Below are 21189 nucleotides of genomic sequence, written 5' to 3' on the forward strand. Positions count from 1 at the left end.
ATACCAATTACGGCCACCGCCGAAAAAAGCAATTATTGAGTTTCCTTCCCGAGACCAACCGGACAAGTTACTGGACCTCCAGCTGGCGTGAAACGAGCAGAGAAGATCCTCGCCGGATGAACAAGCACTTCCAACCACAAAAACACCACCGGGAAGACGCCAAGAGCGATGAATAAACCAGAGACCAAATTCTCCACCATGTTGGTCAATTCTTGAGCTAACAGTTGGACACTTAGATTTTTAAGAAAAATTACCGTTTTAATCCTTGATTATAAGGTTAGTGTAATTTTTCATAAAATCTTTGAAAAGTCAATTCTTAATATATATTATAAATATAACAATTAAGAATAAGGTATGTGTAATTTTTGTTCTTGATTAACATGACATTACAATAGTGCCCCTAGCCCCCTACTTAGTCACCAAGGAGGTAAGGTGGCATATTTATTCCTCATTTTGACAGATGTCGTTTTATGTAAGTGTTACTGCATGAATTGTAATTTCTGAAAATGCCATACATGTCCTCCCCTAACAATTAACAAATGCTCTCTTCTCCAAACAATATTACTAACTCATCCATAAGGATAGTACAAATACACTACTTTGGTGACTAATAGGTCTATTCACAGCAAGCATATTCCATGAATCAAACATGTTGTGTTTAGTAAATAGTAAATGGGAAATTCACCATTTTTTTTAATGAATTTGGCCAACTTTAGTCAAAGCTTTAAAAGTGTTTGGGTGATTCAACTAAAAATCCAAAATGCTCGGACACTAGAAATCCATCATCCATGTCACCCATCTAATTCAGAGAATTAGAAAAACAACATTAACAGTACTTGACTCAGAGCTAATAATCATGATAAACTGATATACAAGGGATACTGGAGAGTGGGGAGCCATCTTATAATCAAAGGTAAATTGTTCAGGATTTGAAATTAAAAATGGAATGTTTACCAGACTTAACTTTCAATTAAAGAGAGACAGAAAAGTACACCAATAGCGGCACAACACAATATATAATAAGTAAAAGTCAACAAACTACAACGAAACAATTTAAATAAAACTGGGGCATACAGGTCCCTTGGAAAGACCAAGCCGCACTTCCATGCCGTGATGCATGCTAGCTGGGCGTAAGGTTTCAGATTCCTTTGGATCTGCACAAAGCATCAAGAAACATATTAGCGGAAAGAACTCGTGAAAATGCCTAAAGTACATGCCCTACAATGCATTTGGCCTTGTACTACTGATTGAAAAACCCCATAGTTGCAGTAGTCAGCTATGATGAACAACCAAATTCAGAGGAAGTTATTTAAAAAAAAAAAAAGAAGCTCGGCATAAGATCACATTTTGGACTACATGGGGTGGAGATTCAAATCATAGTCAATATATCAAATTCAGTATTACATTACACGCACACCTGTGACACAAGAAACCATATGCAGAATCAAGCATTGCTTTTATTTTTAAATAGAGCTTCAACTTCACAAAAGCTAAACACTTCAGAATAAAAATGCAAAATGAGATATTTTTCCAGTAAATGCATCTAGGATTCTAGGTGAAAGAAAAAAAAAATGCATCTCAATGTTTTATTAGTTATTTGCAGGAGCATGAAACTAAATTAACTCAAGGCCTTAGATTCAAAAATTGTATTCATTAAATAAAATGAAATTTCTTTTGTTACCATTTAGGTAGTCCTCAAAGCCAAAGTCCTCCAGAGCTCCTGTCATGGCTTCCAAGCCCAACATGGAAGAAGGGATTACTCCAGGAGGTCTCTGAAACCTGCAAACATTCAAAATCAGTGTTGAATTCTGCAAGACCCTTCTCGTTAAATACTACTTCTTTTTTTTGGAAAGCGAATGCTATCATTTAGGGTCATAAATATGCTGAAAGGAGGCATTTAATACACCTCATAGTCATTTAGGGCAAGATCAAGAAATAGTAGTCATTTAGGTTGGAAATAGGATTAATTTTATACCCTCCTAAGAGGTAAGAAAATATAATCTGAGCATCATACTGATGACATCTTAACATAATGTTTCAAACATGGAGAAATAGTATGACAAGTAAACACCATTCCAGGGGTAGTCTTGTGAAATTTCACCAATCACAGTTAGAGGTATACAAAGACTCCCAAATACCTGTCCAGCTGTTCATGATGAAGCCATTAACAACACAATGCTAAAATAAAACTGACAGCACCGAGGCCAACGGAACAAGCATGGAGCTGAACTAGAAGCAAACGACTAATTTACAGCCCAACTATGTAGACAAGCAACAGCCTATAGAGGGATCATGAATTTATAGTTCTGCCTTAAGATTAAAGTTCAAATCCACAGTTGCCTACTAGTAATGAAGGTGGATAGACATTATATACATTTAGAAGTCCAAATGCTTAATGTGTCAAGGCCTAACCATATATACATTTAGAAGTCCAAATGCTTAATGTGTCAAGGCCTAACCATAATCATGATTGAGCTATGTTACTGTACACTATTTCGTGTGCTGCCTGATTATTTTCAATAGACGAGTATCAAGTCAAAAAACTAGTGCATCAGTGCATGAATGAAAAGAAATATTTAATCTGATGCACAATTCTGTTTCTACATAGAAGTGCTATTTCCTAAATAATGACAATCAACTATGAACTATTACCTAACAGAAATGTGTGAACCACATAGGTGACATAGCTTATAAATCCTAAGAGTATCCATCAATGAAATTGAGCAGTTAGTGTGCTTTATGCATCCTGAATTGAATGGCATCAAGTTTCCAGGAAACAATAGAGTTAAAAACAACCAGTTTTCTTCAAAAGAAATTAGTGATCTCAAAGCTTCCAAGTACCAGCATACGCCTATAACCAAAACATACCCCAATCAGCACCTAATTAACATGTGAACAAACTATACCTAAATTGAAAAATAAAAAAGTTCAGAATCTAAAACTTACTAAACAAATATTTGCAATTAACGGAAAGCCCTAGCCGCAAACACTAAGAAACTCTGATTCAAAAAGCGCAAACCACAGAACAAAAGCAGGAAGCCGGGTAGCTCATAGAGTTATAGTAATCTAATGCAAACCTTGAAAGAATTCGGCGCTCCAACTCCATCTTCGTAGGTAAAGCCAAGCCGTAAGTGTTGGCAAGGATCTTCCTCTTCATCTCCTCTTGCCGCACCTTAGTCTGCTCAAAATACACACGAACACGATGAATCGGAGAGAAGTAGAGTTGACAGAAGAGAAATTCAGATGAAAAGAGAGTACATCTTCATAGGCGGATTCGAGAGGATGAGAGCCAACAATGTCGCTCTTGACACCGTGAAGCCCGAAGCGGAGGGCGTCGGCTCTCACTCCGCCGATTTCGTGTGGAATCGTCTTCGGTGCTTCCATTGATCTTTCTCTGTGTGAATTGTGATTGCTCTTCTTCTTCTTCTCTAGGTCTTGAAGACCGATCGATTCTCCCCCAAATAAAGTTGAAATCTTTGTGCACAAGAAAGGAGTCGGGGAAAACTGAAAATGGGCCGATAATAAATTTATAAATTTAGGGGTGAACAATGGCCCATTTGGCCCAAATCAATTTTTTGGGCAAATTATTCTGCGGACCCGGATCAACTTGCAAGTTGGACCCGAGTCTAAAGGTACACAATTTTTATATATTAAATGTTCATAATTTACATCCTAAATATTCACAATTTACATATTGAATGTTCACAATTTTATATACTAAACGTTCACAATTTACATACTGAATGTTCACAATTGAATTATGAACATTTAGTATATAAATTGTGTATTTTGACCCGAATCTACCTGGCAAGGTGGACCCGAGTCCATAGCTGTTGAATTTTTTTACCGAATAACAAGAGCTTGTTTGGATATTGAGTTTACTGGCATAGTGTGGGATGGGCTTTTACTCTTTTAGCCCCGATAGACATAATTTTTATATATCTTATTTCATAGTAAATACAATCTTATTGTATTTATCAACATTGTAAGTTGTAACAGAGTTAATAGTATTAAAAAAAAAATGAAGTATAATAAGAGTTAGTAGTACTAAAAAAATGAAGTATGATTTGTTAAATGATTGTCTATCAATTGATGTATATAGTGGATTCCACACAAGAATTTTAGGCCCACAAAACTCAAAATCTAAGCCAAGAATGCTGATATGTGAGGTCAGAAAAACGAAAGTCAACTCATATTTGTTTATTTGTTACGAGCACTTACTTCACTCATGAAATATTCAAGTTGTACAAAACGTTATGAAAGGTACTACTAAACTTCTCATTGTATAAATAGATAGGTACTACTAAACTTCTCATATACAAATAGATCGGTCAGCTACGGTCTTATTAATTATATTATTAGAGGTTTTCTCATTTTTTATCCCATGACTATAAGACAGGTTTTCTCATTTTTTATCCCATGACTATGAGATTATTTTTCACTTTTAGTCTCTGACTATTAATTTTTTTCACATTTGATATCATGACTTTTAAATTCTTATCATATTTGGCCCCTCCAATCTAATTTTTATCACTACTGACCAAAATTTAAACAAGGGATTTATCACGAAGGGCAAAATTGTCATTTGTAATCCATTGCCCAAGAAATTTAATTAAGAAAAACTTTAATAAAAATGACAATTTTACTCTTTAAAATATATACATTTTATATAATAATATTAAACTTAATATTACGAAAAATTGAACTAAAAATAACTTCAGTCAAGTCTCATTAACATAACCGGATACATAAAATGGGATGAATGGACTACTTTACAAACAAGTGTTTTAATAATAAAGAGTACTCCATAATATATAGAATTAAAAGACCTTTATGCATCATAAACCAATAGTCCAATACGATACAAAAATGTCGTCGATTCATAACTAAGAATTTCTCCTTGCCTTGGCCTTCTACATAGTATTTGATCACATGATTTTGCTGAGAGCCAAAAAAGGGTATGCAATTTGGACCTCTCTTTTACTTCATCTTATCCTGTCACAATTGTCTTTCTGCCCCCAAAAAGGACTCATTTCTAAGGGTTCCTCTTTCATACAAGTGCCTCATCAAGAGAAGGTAGTTTTCACTCAACAAGTCTCTCCCTTGCCCGGGCAGCCTGTCATATGAAAATGGGTTCGAAAAATATTAGATAAGGAGTAATAATCTAAAACACCGGAATATAACAACGTTGTTGGTAATGGGCAATGATGCAGAAGACGCTAGGCGCTAGTCGGTCACTCGGAGTCAACTCAGTCAAGTTGGGAGCCGTCTCAGCAGAGTTGGGCGCCGAGGGCGTCTAGTCAGCTTGCCGACTATAAGCCACCTAAGGCTGAAATCCCCTTGACATAGTGGCACCTAGCGCTTAATCGGCTGTTAGGCGGTCGCATAGGCCGATTTTTACAACACTGGTAATGGGGCGGGGCAAATGATGCAGAAGGCGCTAGGAATATAACAACGTTTATTGGTAATGGGCAATGATGCAGAAGGCGCTAGGCGCTAGTCGGTCACTCGGAGGCGACTCAGCCAAGTTGGGAGCCGACTCAGCAGAGTTGGGCACCGAGGGCGTCTAGTCAGCCTGCCAACTAAAAGCCACCTAGGGCTGAAATCCCCTTGACATAGTGGCACCTAGCGCTAAATCGGCTCTTAGGCGGCCGCTTAGGCCGATTTTTACAACACTGGTAATGGGGCGGGGCATATGATGCAGAAGGTGCTAGGCGCTAATCGGTCACTCGGAGGCGACTCAGCCAAGTTGGGAGCCGACTCAGCTGAGTTGGGTGCCGAGGGCGTCTAGTCAGCCTGCCGACTAAAAGCCACCTAGGGCTGAAATCCCCTTGACCTAGTGGCACCCAGTGCCTAATCGGCTCTTAGGCGGTGGCCGCTTAGGCCGATTTTTACAACACTGGTAATGGGGCGGGGCATATGTGGAGCCAAACAAATGTGGTAGGAGGTGGTCATAGTACCTGTTTGTTCCAGTTTGTGCAAATTGTTATTATGGATAGCAAAATTGTCTGCAGGGTGGCACCAGTTACAATCCCAATCCAAAGACCTTTTCCTCTCAAATTTAGCCAGAAAGCCAATGAGGCAGAAATGGGGATTCCACAAAGATAAAATGAAGCAAGATTGACATATGCTCCTATGTGCTGCCACCCACATCCCCTTGCAACACCTAAACAGATCATCACATCAATACATACACGAATTCGTATTTATTCCTTTCTCGGGATCAAAATGTAACAAGAACTGAACGCAGAAATGTTCTCAGTTGAGTTGAGTTCTTACCCGAAAGGGTCCCTTGCAAGCTATCGGTTATGACCGATAGACAAAGGAGAGGGGTCATATCCGCAACATAGTCCACCACTTCCTTCTCGTTGCTATAAACGTAGCCAAAAACATGCCGGCAAGCAAAGAGGGTTGCGGTTACTACAACTGTCTCCGCCACGGCAATGAACATCACAGAAACAACAGATAGTCGAGCCCCCTCCGGGTTTCCAGCTCCCAGCTCATTCGAAACTCTCGTGCTGCATATAAAACACGGGTTCTATTCATTGGTGCCACGTTTGGATAGAAAAGAATGGTTCCGGCTCCATTCAAAGAGGTTAATTATAGAATGAATATAATAGTAGTTATACCTTACAGCACCAGCAAGCCCGTATGGAATCGCATAAAGTGTGCCCACAGTGTTCAGGCTGTGCAAAAAACGCCACAACGAAATTAGTGATGCCTGATTTCTAGCAAATAAAATAGCTTTTTCATCTACTTTTCAAAAGCCGAGGAGGCGAAGATGAACATACCATACAGAGAGAACTGAAGTTTCTAGCTGAGGATTTGGTAGTAGACCGGACAGCAACACGAGTAGCTCAAATGACCACCACTCGAGACTACAAAAAAGGCAGAGAATTCAGAAAACATGTGTATAAGTCGACTATAGTTTCTAAAGTTCTTTAGGCAGTATTGTTTGTGCATATATTGAATAAATATTGAGCTAACTACAATGTGATGGTTCAATGGGAATTTTCAAAACTAAAATAATGTCATTAGTAATTTTAGGCAAACATTATCCTATGCGTGATAAAACTGCTCATATTGTTGGGCGGAGGCCTGAAGGGCCACGTCCAGCATCAGGTGGCTAGGGGGTTGTTGGGCGGAGGCCGGAAGGGCCGAGTCCAACACCCTGCCTTTCGAAATTGTGGCGTTGGGAAATAAAGTTGCGCCTTCACTACTGACTATAACTTTAGATGATCTAACAAGTGGTATCAAAGCATATGTTACAAGAGCGAAGAAGGAGGATGCATTACCAAATCATGACAGTAGATGGTATAGCGTATCTGAAGAACTCTTTCACTCCATGAAAAATTTCCCATGACAATGGCGAGCGCGTTCTGGCGCAAGCCGGGGAGAACTTCATGTACAAAGCGAGGATAATCACATTCAACCACATAGACACAGCAATAGCCACTGCAGCCCCGATATTACTTAACCCAGATTTGAAAACCAGCGCCCAACAGAGAGGTATATGGAAGCATATCGTAATGCACGAGCTTAGGAGCATGGGAAAGATCATGCTTTGCATCTGAAAGAATCGTACGAGAGGCTGCAGAGTTGAACAAGCAAATAGTGCCGGAACGAGCCACTTTAAGAACTTTCCCGCTTCTCGTGAAATCTGAGGATCTTGGCCTATGAAGACTAACACTTCTCCCATATATGTCCACAAGATTGCTAGCGGGATGCTAACAACAACAAGAGAGAAAATGCCAGTGTATGTTTGCGTCCCGAGTTTGTAGTACTGCTTGGCTCCATAGGCTTGCCCATTAAGCGTTTCCAGTGCACATGCCAGTCCTAACTGTTGAACAAAACCTCGTTAGTCATAAAACACATGTCCACAATATCATAATTACTAATACAAATTCACCAGATTCACATTCTCTAACTTGTTTTTTGTGTTGATGTAGTTCAATTGTAGCAACAATCAACTCTGACTTTTGCAAAAGAGGACAAGACAGAAAACAAAAAGGACAAGAAAAGCAAAAGTCATTTTTGCTAGCCAAAGGTATGTCACAATAGACTGATGGAGGATAAGTTTCCTAAATCGTGTGGCTAAAATTAGCATTTCATTGTCACAAAATTATTCAGGTCTATAATCAACCTCTTATATCTGCTATGTGAAAATTTATGGTTCTCTAATTCTAGGAAGAGTTAAAACCATAGCCGCCAAAGGTGTGCCCTGGACCAAGAAGCCCCTATAACCACTACGCAAAGGTGTGCACGAAGTAAATCCCGACCGCTCAAACAAAAAAGGCCCTACCACTACCCAAAGGTACACACGGGTAACTAGCTTAGTTGGCATGAGTGCACTCTCATCCCCTAAGAGAGGTCGGGAGTGCGCTCTCGTCCCCTAAGAGAGGTCGGGAGTGCGCTCTCGTCCCCTAAGAGAGGTCGGGAGTGCGCTCTCGTCCCCTAAGAGAGGTCGGGAGTGCGCTCTCGTCCCCTAAGAGAGGTCGGGAGTGCGCTCTCGTCCCCTAAGAGAGGTCGGGAGTGCGCTCTCGTCCCCTAAGAGAGGTCGGGAGTGCGCTCTCGTCCCCTAAGAGAGGTCGGGAGTTCACTCTCGTCCCCTAAGAGAGGTCGGGAGTTCACTCTCGTCCCCTAAGAGAGGTCGGGAGTTCGAACCCCGTACCCCTAAGAGAGGTCGGGAGTTTGAACCCCGTACCCCTAAGAGAGGTCGGGAGTTCGAACCCTGTACGGAAAAAAGCAAAAGCAATCTGGCAAGCACTTTGTCCCTTAATTAGGCCAGGGCGGTGGGAACGAGGATTAGTTTGAGTATAAGGATTAGTTTGAGTATGGTACGGGCTTAAAGTCGCCCCTCCTACCGTTAGGTCTGCCCAGGACAACAACCAAAAAAGGTACAAACGGGTAAATTCCCGTCTGGTTCAAACTAAGAAGACCAAATAGGAATCGAACTTGTAACCTTGTGTTACCCAGCCTGACCAACTTGGCTAGGGTTAACCAATGGATTTCATTTTCCATTTGGGTTTTTAGTGAGGTTGCTGGGCTTGAACTACAATAGAAAGGAACATACATATATTCAACAACATATATCTACCAAATAATATCAACAATCCCATCAAGAATTGAGTGAAATTAGAAAGTGTATGTACTACTCACAAGAAAACTGAACCCAGTGACACCAGCAATAGAGATGGCTATGGAGGTACTAGACAGAGAGAGCTCACCCAAGTGCCCAACCATCATAACTGAGATAACCTGTAACAGATACTGTGACAAATTCACAGCCACCATTGGCCCTGCCAAATACCCTAACCTCTTCACCTCCACCCAAACCGCCGCCCGCCGCCGCCTCTCGCCGCCGCCACAGCTCTCTTCCTCTATCTTCTTCAGCAGCAACCCCTCCTCCATGATTATTTCTCCTCTCCTCAACCAGAACAGTCTCTGGGTACTATTTTGCTTTTCTTGGGTATTAATCAATCTTAACTAAGCCCTTTCCGTGAATATTAAAACTCGCAATTCACAAATGAGAACAATGGTGATTGAGTGTTTGTTTTTCATAACAGAATATGAGATGGTGTTGGCCTGTTTTATAGACTGAGGTTTTTGTCTGGAAAACGGCACCTTTAAACCCATTTAAAATAAAATAATATATATATATATTTGATACAATTAGACCATTGAATACTATTGCATACATTTGGAGTGTTCAGTGGTCTAATTGCACGTTCACACGTTTTTTGAGTGTTTAGTGGTCTAATTACATTTTTTTTTTTGTTCTGTGGGCCTAATTGTATTTTCAGGTTACGTTAAGTGGGTAATTTGAACCTTATTCCTAAATTTTAATTATAGAATAGTTAATCCTTGGGACTCATCCAAAGGTCAAGGGTCCGATCGTTAACTTTGGGAATAGAGCATCATTAAATTTTGAGGCCAACTGTTTCATCTAAAAGAAGTGCCTACAATTCAGCAAGAAAATTAGTCACTGTGTTGGATGGTGGAAATTCTGAGTACACCCAACAAAAGAATAATTAATCTTTTTAACGTTCATTTTCCAAAAAAAATCTTTTTAACGTTCTAAATGGGATTTGGGAATATAAAATAGGTTATATAGTAATTATGTGTATTGATAATTTATGCGGAGTATATTTTAATTTGTCATTACACATGGTGAGATATTTTTATATTTATATTGTTTCCTTTTTAGTTTTTTCCATTTATGAAAAAAGTTGATAATGAATTTTAAAATATCAATGAGATAAAACACTAGTATGTATGTATGTGAGGGCGAATATACTCAAGAGGGTGTTTCTATTTAGTTCGGGTCAGGGTCAACGGGTTAATGTCAACCCGCCAACCCTTGACCCTATAAGTAGGGCCTTAGCCCTCCAAGTGGGGTTCCTTCCCTTCACTTTCACTAGCTCTACTCTCTCCCTATACACTCGTTCATCTCCCTCCTCTCTACCAACATAGAAGGAATAAAATAACTTCTCTTGTCTTCATTGTTCATACATGCATCCTACGTACACGAAAATTATCCGTATCAGTATGTATATAGGGGAGTGTTCATGTGCGAGTATAACTTTTCGTGCAGTTGATGTACCTTAAGCATTAAAATGACGCACTGTAAGTACACAAGCCACGCACCTTAAGAAAATAAACAAAGCACCTTAAGACCACAAACCACACACCTTAAGTACACAAACCACGCACCTTTAGCACACAAGCGAAGCATATTAAGAACACAAACCACGCAACTAAGGTTTTTAAATGGTTTACCTTAAGTTTCACACAACTGACGCACCGTAAGCATACAAATCATGCAACTTAAGAAGGAAAACAACGCACCTTAAGTTTCAACAACTACTCACATTAAGCACAAAACTCATGCACCTTAATCACAAAACCCACACACATTAAACGCAAAAATCACAAACCTTAAGTTTTAACAAATACTCACATTAAGCACACAACCCATGCACTTTAAGCACAAACACACGCATCTTAGGTACAAAATCTACGCACATTAAGCACAAAATTCATGCACATTAAGCACAAAAATCACGCACCTAATTTGACCTAGATGCAAAAATTACTAAATTGCCATCACGTTTTTTTTTTTTTTTTTTTTAATGTTGGTACTCATGTACGTTGATTTAAACATGATCAATGACTCAGATTTAATCACACAACAACACCTGGGCACACCAACCGCATTTGAACCTAATTACATATATACACTCTGAACTTGGAATCGTTATATTATATACTTGGGCAACAAGTTAATATGAATTCAATAATGAAGGCTTTAGAATAATAGAAAGAGGACAAACTTTTATCAAAGTTTGCACACTCTAATGGCGTCGTTCAATTATTGTATTTTTTATGCGTATATTCGTTGTAAATTGTAATATTTGTCCTGTGAGAAAGACGATTTTGGAAGTTTGCAGCATTTGTGGGAACCGCCTTTCAAAAAATTAAAAAACAAATAAGGTTCAAATTGATCACTGAAGATAACTTGAAAACGTAATTAGACTACTGAACAAAAAAAAATGTAATTAAATTACTGAATACTCAAAAAACGTATAATTAGATCACTAAACACTCCAAATATATACAATTTCATCGAATAGCAGATTAACATCAATTTCAACACGTTATTTGTTTACGTGACAATTGAGTTAACATTTTTAATAATAAATTTTAAAAAAATTAAAATAAAATGACGAGGTGGCCGACAACCACCCATCGTTTTCAAAAAATTTGTTAATAAACAAATTTATTATTAAATTTATTAAAAAATATTTTAAAATTAATAAAAAAGTTAACTCAGCTACTAAGTAAATATGTAATCAGCTATCAGATAAAATTATATATATTTGAAGTGTTAGTGACCTAATTATACTTTTTTTTCTATTAAGTAACCTAATTACATTTTCGGGTTATGTTTAGTGGACAATTTGGACATTATTTCACCCGGAACCATAAAAAGATTGTGAAGAGACGATAATAATTTCATTCCTATGAGTCTGACGACACATGGTTGACTCACAAAATGGAAGGAGAAGAGAATGACGATGAGCTTCAATCATGTCTGATCGTCGTCTCAAATGAAGAAAGAGGGTGGTGTAGTTATGGAGGAGAAGCGATGATTCAAGAAGCAAAGACGCAATTGGGCCTAGCGCTTCCCCTCATAGCAGTCAACATATTGCAGTATTGCCTGCAAGTTATATCGGTAATGTTCGTCGGCCATCTCGGCGACGGCGAGCTCCCGCTCTCCGGCGCTTCCATGGCCACTTCCTTTGCCGCCGTCACCGGATTCAGCGTTCTGGTAAATATAAATGCAAATGATAGAATCCAATTATTTAGTCTAATTGCACATTTTTAACTCTTCATAGTGGTTTAATTGCATTATTTGAAACTTTTTTTTTTTTTCATAAATATAAATATGCAGTCTAAATATAGCTTTTACCTGCTTCAATTTTGAGTAGTCAAGATTTCAGTTGGTTATGAATGGTAGTTAGGAATGGGAAGTGCACTGGAAACACTATGTGGGCAAGCGTATGGAGCCAATGAACACCACATGCTCGGCGTTTTTACCCAAAGAGCCATCATAGTTCTTCTTGCCTTGGCCACTCTCCTTGCATTTATCTGGCTCTACACCGCCGCAATACTGGTTGCTCTTGGCCAGGATCACGATATCGCTCTCGAAGCAGGGAAGTATAATCGGTGGATGATTCCGGGCATTTTCGCATACGCCATCCTCCAGTGCCTCAACAGGTTCTTGCAGACACAAAACATAGTTATTCCCATGATGCTCAGCTCTGGGTTCGCAGCTCTTTTCCACGTTTTGGTGTGTTGGCTTCTGGTCTTTGGGATTGGACTGGGAAGCAGAGGTGCTGCATTGGCAAATTCCATCTCGTATTGGGTTAATGTGGCTTTGATGGGGTTGTTTATCAAGTTTTCTTCTTCTTGCTCGAAAACATGGACTGGGTTTTCGAGAGAGGCTTTCGGTGGCATTCTCAGTTTTCTTAAGCTTGCTATTCCTTCTGCAATCATGATCTGGTAAGTTGAAGTTTAGCTTTACACTGCAGTTGGCACTTTTTTTGAGTCACAGATACAAACCTGCAGCCACTACAGACCGAAAGTGTGCACGTGTTAGGATCAAGCGCTTAACACTACACCAAAAGTAGTTATAGCTAGTAGCGAATGCGTGGTAACATTATTTCCTTATACATGCTTAGTAGCCAGTGCTACATTTTCGACAGACATGGTGCTGGACTTGACTCTTCAGGCTTCCACCCAACAATCCCCTAGTCACTGTTGGACTTGGCTCTTGAGGCCTTTGCCCAACAGCACGGGTAAACCCCGCTTGTGATCCTAGCATGCAAAGGGAGGTGAGGTAAACCAGTATGGGTTGCGCATAACTTACTGGCTCAAACCAAGAAGGCGAATAAACCGCTATTGCTAGGAATCAAACTTGTAATCTTGTGGTTACCAGGTCAACGGCCTGACCAACTTGGTTGGGGTTGCTGCTGCAGTTGGCACTTTTAAATTCTTTAGATGAACATAACATAGCTACTGGAATTGGTTGGGATCTATGGTTGATCTGATAAAAACATTTTTGCATCTTTATGTCCTTTGATAGCCTGTTATTTGATGGTTTCTAATGTGCAGTTTTGAGTATTGGTCATTCGAGATGGTGGTTCTTTTATCTGGCCTTCTTCCTAACCCAAAATTAGAAACATCAGTACTGTCAATAAGGTCTGCATTTTAGATTTTTAGTAATGTTCAAGATTAGGATTATCTGGTCTCATTTCTTGTGTGTAATGCCATCACTTCTGCATAAATTGTTACGAAATTTTACAGCCTGAACACTTGCTGGACAGTATACATGATATCAGTTGGTCTTGGTGGTGCTATAAGGTAAAAACCAATCAAGACTATATGTTTTGCTTTCCCTTTGGCTTTTACCTAGGAATTGTTTCTTTAACTGTTTTCTTCTTAGCACAAGGGTGTCGAATGAATTGGGGGCAGGGCGACCACAGGGGGCACGCTTAGCCCTATGTGTAGTTGTGATAGTGGCAATCTCAGTGGGAGCAGTAATTGCGGCAGCAACAATTCTGGTTCGCCATGTCTGGGGAAAGCTATACTGCAATGAAGAAGAAGTGATAAACTATGTTGCCAAGATCTTGCCTTTGCTTGCACTGTCTGATTTCTTGGATGGTTTTCAGTGTGTGATCTCAGGTACCAAACTGCGAAATTCCTGTGTCTGTTCAGTAACATGTGAACATTTTCCGGGCCTGTAACAGTCTGCCTGCTGCCTCGAGCCTTTCAGGAGCTGCGAGGGGGTGTGGATGGCAGAACTTGTGTGCATTCATCAACCTCGGGGCTTACTACGTTGTGGGGTTGCCATCTAGTGTTCTCTTTGCATTCGTGTTTCACATTGGCGGAATGGTAAGCACGATCCTAACTCTTCTGTTCTTGCATATACTGCACAAGTTCTGCGTTTTGCCTAAAGTTGTTAATCTGATAGGGGCTGTGGATGGGGATCATCTGTGCTCTTTTAGTACAGAATGTGGCACTCATAGCTATCAATTTATTCACTGACTGGGATAAGGAGGTGAGTGATTTTTCTCCGCTATTATAGAAACAGGATTCTACGTCGCCTAATACACACCGGTTTTACCTATTTGGTCAATTGTTTTCGGTCATGTCAACCTTTTTGTTAGGCTGTCTGAGTACTTGTCTGAGACATTTCACTCCGACAGAGCATCTGGGATGATGTAAATCATGGTAACTCAGTTGGACACAGAGGCTAGACCTTTGCTTACTGCGCACAAGGAGTCCCCTCACTTTGAGAGGTTTCTCGCATACTGCCGCTAGTGAGTCTCGATCTCGTGTCATTGTTTCCAAACTTTATCCCTGTGACCAATTGAGCTGCCAATGCGGGCCACTGCTATGTTTTCATCACTGACAAATGACAATATGCATGACAGTGGTTTTGCTTCCTATTTCCTAAGATTGTTTGGTATATTTACTCAATTTTGTGTTTTCATAATAGTTTGCTGATCTTTATACTATTGTTCACCCTTTAGGCCAGAACAGCCATAAGTAGAGTTAATGAATCCAGACTTGTGAATGACACAGCAGAATGAGGAATGAGGAGGGAAAATGAGGTTGCAGCCAGACAAGTTATTCGGGTAGTTAGCTTGGTACTAGGTCTAACTTCGACTCTCCGCAGGAGTTGGTTGTCTATTGGCCTTCTTAGTTTGAGTTGGTCAACTAAAACTTGTCCAAGGGGTGTGGCGAAGTTAGTGGAACATGATTTTCGTACCTAAGAGGGTCAATCTCGTCGCACAGTAATCCTATAATGTGATTCCCACTTAAAAATGGGAAGTTGTCAACTAAAGTGTCACACCTTTACAATATTGTAAAAATGTTCTTATCTCTTTTATATTATAGTTTTTTTTTTTTTTTTTTTTTTTTTTTTTTTTTTGTATATGTACACAATTTATTTATTTTTATACATTTGAGAGAAATAGAGAGGAATATGAGACTTTCTTTATACAAAATTTAAACTTATGCTGCTAAATTACCAGATTATTGACCTTGCTCACTCTACAAGAATTAGTATGTTTCCCTGCCAATTGATATTGGTCATTAAGCTTTACATGTATGTTAATGTTTGGTCATGCCACATCAAGATTATAATTATAGATCAAATAAGCTCACATTATGTGTTAACATGGTGTGGTATATGGCATGTGTAAAGTGGTGAGTGTGAGAGCATGAAATGTTGTTGGTGTTGAGTCTCCATGTTAATTTGATTTGATTTATCTCCTCACGATATGAGGGCGGGCAGGTTCATGAGGTTCATAATATAGTATGGTGAAGTTGAAAAACTTTTGTTATTGAAAAAAAAAAAGAAGAACAAGGCTCAAATAGGTTAACAAATTACACACGATAGAATTGAATCCCTAAACTAACACATTTCATGTTGTTCGTTCAAACCATAATTTACTGTTTCTAACCGGTTATCCAATTTTAAAATAAAATAATTATTTACAAATATATTTAAAAAAAAAAAAACTTCGTCTTTGCCGGAGCCGAAGATATCTTCTTCGTCTCCATGGCTAGAGGCGAAGAGTCTCTTCGTCTCCGGCTATGGATACGAAGGGACCTCAGTCTATGCCCAGAGACGAATAAAGTATCTTCAAGTATATTCGTCTTCGTGGCAGGGGACGAAGTTGTTTTCTATTTAATTTAAAACAATTATTTTATTTAAAATTAGGGCATGTTTGATTCATGGGTTTATACACTAAGAATGTGAATCAAAGTCATAGTTAGAGTGTGTTTGGTTCGGAATGAGAATCAAATACTTGGTAATGGTAATAGGTTTTTGTGAAATTGAATGATTACCAATATTGATGTTTGGTTGTGTATGACTCTACAATGTGAATAAATGTTTAAAAAATACAAAAATAGAAAATAAAGGCAATCGATCATAATATATTGACATCCAAAGTAACAATATGAACAAAAAAATCAAAACAAAAATCTAAAAATACTAATCCAAACTTGAAAATTAGATTACCAAGATAGAATGATACCCATTTTAATTAGAGATTGTAATTTTTTAATTGAATGTGTAATTAAAACTTATAATTGTGCTTTAAAAAGTTGTCAACCAAATACTAACTATGATTTTGATTATAATTCTTAATGTTTAAACCAATAAACCAAACACACCCTGAATCTTACACAAAATGTACATTAAAACTAGAGTGTGATAAAAAAAAAAAATGTAAAAGTTGTTAGAAAATGAGGATTGGAGTGAAGAGATTTAAACTTATGTTTATTAATTGAAAATGAGTATAATTTATAACAAAATTATACGGAGTATAAAGTTGATTTTTTTGTTTTTAGAATTCAAAATATTTGTACCTAAGTTAATAATTGGAAATTTAATATTAGTTATTTTATTAATTGATTAAGAGGAAGTAATTTATTACAGTAATAATGTAGTAATTACAATTGTAGTTAAATTATGCAAAAAGAAGAACCAAACGCGGCACATTTAGCTCTCTTCTCTCTAGATAAACAACAGTCCTCTCTCATTCACTCCATAACCCTAGCACTCATTTTATTCTCCACTCCCCCCTGTAGACCAAACCCTAACCAATCAATGGCGTCTCGGAGGCTTATAGCCTCGCTTCTCCGATCATCCGCCTCTCGCGGGGGCTCAATTTCCAGATCCGCCGTCGGAAACTCTCTGACCAGGCCGGCTCCACGCGCCAACCCCGCGGGCTTTCTCCTGAACCGTGCCGTTCGTTACGCTACCTCCGCTGCGTCCCCGGCCGAGAAGCCATCGGTCAAGCCTCCGTCTGGAAGTGAGCCGACGGGGAAGATCACCGATGAGTTCACTGGTGCCGGATCGATCGGGAGCGTCTGCCAGGTTATTGGAGCCGTCGTGGACGTCAGATTCGACGAGGGACTGCCTCCGATCCTCACCGCTCTTGAGGTGCTCGACAACCAAATCAGGCTCGTGCTCGAGGTCGCGCAGCACTTGGGTGAGAACATGGTGAGGACAATTGCTATGGATGGTACTGAAGGGCTTGTCCGTGGTCAACGCGTTCTCAACACCGGCTCTCCTATCACTGTGAGTTATCTGAAGCTGTTCCCTCTTTTCGTTATTTCCAAAGGTCATTTGTTTGTTGTCTCTGTTTGATTTTATTTTAAAATAATTTTCATCCTTCAACATAATAAGGATATTTGGGTTTTACAATGTTAAGGCCTTCTACTATTCAAATTGTTCTAGATCTTGAATTCGAATAATTGATCCATTCAAAGATCACATTTCTTTGTCATATATAAATAATTATTTAAATCGGAGAATTTGGGAGTTCGATCTCGAGTTTGCTTATCTCATGTGGTTGAAACATTGATCATTTGTCTTATACTGATGCGAGAATTTCGGACTTTCCAGAAATAGAACGTAGGAGGAAACATGGACTTGAGAACTTTAACGGAGTGTTTAATGTCTTGTATTTTGAGTTTACTTTTGTAACTTACCACAAATTTTAAGGTTGCTAATATCCCTTTTTGTTATCATGGTGGCATGCATTTGCATTTCATTATGCTTTCTGATTGATGGTAATTGTTTCTTCCAATTGCAGGTTCCTGTTGGTAGGGCCACCCTTGGTCGTATCATCAATGTCATTGGAGAGGCCATTGATGAGAAAGGCCCACTCAGTAAGTCTCAGATTGCTTTTGGAAAATGTATACTGCTATTAATCAACAGAATTATTTTTAAGATCTGGGACCTGATGTTCATTTGTAAAAAATTGTCGCAGCAACCGATCACTATTTGCCCATTCATCGTGAGGCACCTGCTTTTGTAGAGCAAGCTACTGAGCAACAAATTCTTGTAACTGGAATCAAGGTATTCTGTCTAATTGATTATTATTTATGTACTGTTTCTCTTTTCACCATCACCCCTCCTGAAAAAGTGTATACTTTATTTATTTTTTTGTATAGAATATAATTTGTAAATTTTTCATGTCTTTACCATGTGCACTATGTTGTTTTCTTTGTTCAGGTTGTCGATCTTCTTGCACCATATCAAAGGGGAGGAAAAATTGGGCTTTTTGGTGGTGCAGGAGTCGGGAAGACTGTGCTTATTATGGAACTGATTAACAACGTTGCCAAAGCTCATGGTTAGTGTTGACATTTTATTTCATTCCTTTTAAGGTCCCCGTAATGTGTCGATTCTGATTTACAACTGGTTTTTTTACTTCACTGTCAGGTGGTTTCTCTGTCTTCGCTGGTGTTGGTGAGCGTACCAGAGAGGGTAATGATTTGTACAGAGAAATGGTTGAGAGTGGTGTCATTAAGCTGGGTGATAAGCAAGTTAGTATCCTATTACTGTTATCTGACATGACTATACCTATACTCCAATGTATTACTTTTCAGATTTGCTGATTTTTCATCTTACCATAAAAATGTCAGAGTGAGAGTAAGTGTGCTCTTGTATACGGTCAAATGAATGAGCCCCCTGGTGCTCGTGCCCGTGTTGGACTTACTGGACTAACTGTCGCCGAGCACTTTAGAGATGCTGAGGGTCAGGATGTGCTTCTCTTTATCGACAACATTTTCAGGTTTACCCAGGTTGGTTTCTGAAAATATCTCTAGACTAATTTTGTTACTAGTTCTTGTATGCAATTAGTTATTTATTATTTGTATTTTTTTAAATATTACAGGCCAACTCTGAAGTCTCTGCTTTGCTTGGGCGTATCCCATCTGCTGTCGGATATCAACCAACTTTGGCTACCGATCTTGGAGGCCTTCAAGAACGTATCACGACCACTAAGAAAGGTTCCATTACATCTGTGCAAGCTATTTATGTGCCTGCTGATGACTTGACTGATCCTGCTCCTGCAACAACCTTTGCTCACTTGGATGCCACAACTGTGTTGTCCCGTCAGGTAATAATAATATACCTATTTTCTTAAGTCTTTTTCTCCTATGCAGGGAAATATAATCTTCTTTTTGCTCCCAATGATTGTTCCTACTGTAATTAAAATTCTCTGGTGGCTCTAGATCTCCGAGCTTGGTATTTATCCTGCTGTCGATCCCCTTGATTCTACATCTAGAATGCTTTCTCCCCACATTTTGGGAGAGGACCACTACAATACTGCTCGTGGGGTACAGAAAGTTCTTCAAAACTACAAGAATCTTCAAGATATTATTGCTATCTTGGGTATGGATGAGCTCAGTGAAGATGACAAGTTGACTGTTGCCCGTGCCCGTAAAATTCAAAGGTTCCTTAGCCAGCCTTTCCATGTTGCTGAAGTGTTCACGGGTGCCCCTGGAAAGTATGTCGAGCTGAAGGAGAGCATTGCCAGCTTCCAGGTAACTTTGTTCTCTTTAATGATTATTTGCCTTAACCAATTTATTTATAGATTATTAGTGATAATTTTCAGATATCAAAGTGCTGTTAAACTCCTTATTGCCCTGCCATGTGTTTCTTATATAACCTGCCAAAGGTGTCCTGTGCTTGTACCACTATGTGTTTGTTTGATTCATATAGACTGCCCATGTATGAAAAACATTAAAATGCATTCCCCAAGTGTAACAACCTTAAAAATGCCACCTCATATTTTTTGACATTTAAAATGATGTCATTTATCTGATTGCTACTTTTGCTAACCATATTCAATCCATCAATAACTTTGCGGAGATGTGATGCTGATGTTTATGAATTGTCCATATGCAACAGGGCGTACTGGATGGCAAATATGATGACCTTTCTGAACAGTCGTTTTACATGGTTGGTGGAATTGATGAGGTCATTGCCAAGGCAGAGAAGATTGCCAAGGAGTCTGCTGCCTAGATAGATTAAAACTTCCAGGGATTTGTTTTTGTGCTTTGGTTGGTTGATAATCACGAGAATAATTCTGTGACAATGCCAAACTTCAGGAGTTTGAACTTTTTCTGACCCAATGGGTCGAAATTTTTCTGCTTTTTTTCGCCTTTACTACATTTGTTGCGGGGTTAAGATAGAGACCTGGAGTCCCTGGGCACTCCCTGCTGCCTAAGCTCTGTTTTTGTTCCGATATATTATTTCACATAAATAAGCGGGGTAAATTGGCTGACTGACTTGTACATTACTCTTCCATTTTATTCAGTGGTGGATGCCCTAATTAGGCAGTGTTTGTCGTTACACATTCTTTTCATCTTATTTTCCTTTTGGTCAATGCTCTGGTAATTCTTCTAAAGTCTTGAATATGTGCTCTCATCTTGATCAAAGTTACAAAGAAAACCTCAATTTTAGTCTTAATAATTTTAAATGAAAGTTATTGTTGTTACTATATTGCAATGGTTTATAACAATTATGAAAATTTAAACGAAGTTACATAATCAAACGGATAAGAGTAGGTTTTATATCATAGACATTGCATTTTCTTTGATCATATAGAGGGATTCAACTCAAACCTTATTCTAGTCGAGTCTCCTAGGCCTCTTTTTTTGCGATTGCAAGGTCAGTCAAGATATCGGCTACATAATTTTGTTCTCAACTGTTCAGAATTGTCCATTAACTCCTTACAACGTTATCTTGTTCTCAACTGTTCAGAATTGTCCATTAACTCCTTACAACGTTATCCCGTAAATGGCCAAGGGAATTCT

The 21189-nt window shown here is 38.9% G+C and overlaps 4 protein-coding genes across 4 annotated transcripts; 2 read left to right on the forward strand and 2 right to left on the reverse strand.

Annotated features, from left to right (window-relative positions):
- Positions 1-879: 879 nt before the first annotated feature.
- LOC109161117 (cyclin-B1-2-like) lies at positions 880-3499 on the reverse strand. Its single transcript, XM_019309466.1, has 4 exons — positions 3259-3499; positions 3078-3178; positions 1682-1779; positions 880-1154 (listed from the first exon to the last, which is right to left on the reverse strand). Exons 1-4 carry the CDS (start codon positions 3382-3384, stop codon positions 1054-1056), a joined length of 426 nt encoding a protein of 141 aa, XP_019165011.1. The 5' UTR covers positions 3385-3499; the 3' UTR covers positions 880-1053.
- Positions 3500-4700: 1201 nt separating this feature from the next.
- On the reverse strand, positions 4701-9588 carry LOC109161116 (protein DETOXIFICATION 12-like). The gene is made up of 7 exons (XM_019309465.1): positions 9160-9588; positions 7296-7840; positions 6792-6878; positions 6630-6686; positions 6280-6518; positions 5961-6166; positions 4701-5116 (listed from the first exon to the last, which is right to left on the reverse strand). Exons 1-7 carry the CDS (start codon positions 9409-9411, stop codon positions 5084-5086), a joined length of 1419 nt encoding a protein of 472 aa, XP_019165010.1. The 5' UTR covers positions 9412-9588; the 3' UTR covers positions 4701-5083.
- A 2434-nt stretch (positions 9589-12022) lies between these two features.
- On the forward strand, positions 12023-15480 carry LOC109161169 (protein DETOXIFICATION 16-like). The gene is made up of 8 exons (XM_019309524.1): positions 12023-12331; positions 12521-13065; positions 13678-13764; positions 13870-13926; positions 14009-14247; positions 14339-14457; positions 14537-14623; positions 15099-15480. The coding sequence occupies exons 1-8, from the start codon at positions 12056-12058 to the stop codon at positions 15156-15158; spliced, it is 1470 nt and encodes a 489-aa protein (XP_019165069.1). The 5' UTR covers positions 12023-12055; the 3' UTR covers positions 15159-15480.
- A 1591-nt stretch (positions 15481-17071) lies between these two features.
- On the forward strand, positions 17072-20725 carry LOC109161082 (ATP synthase subunit beta, mitochondrial). Its single transcript, XM_019309412.1, has 9 exons — positions 17072-17662; positions 18180-18255; positions 18357-18445; positions 18602-18719; positions 18809-18912; positions 19012-19170; positions 19263-19487; positions 19603-19914; positions 20282-20725. Exons 1-9 carry the CDS (start codon positions 17189-17191, stop codon positions 20393-20395), a joined length of 1671 nt encoding a protein of 556 aa, XP_019164957.1. The 5' UTR covers positions 17072-17188; the 3' UTR covers positions 20396-20725.
- Positions 20726-21189: the final 464 nt, after the last annotated feature.

The sequence above is a fragment of the Ipomoea nil genome, unplaced genomic scaffold (genome assembly GCF_001879475.1).
Source record: "Ipomoea nil cultivar Tokyo-kokei standard unplaced genomic scaffold, Asagao_1.1 scaffold2921, whole genome shotgun sequence".
Classification (NCBI taxonomy): Eukaryota; Viridiplantae; Streptophyta; class Magnoliopsida; order Solanales; family Convolvulaceae; genus Ipomoea; species Ipomoea nil.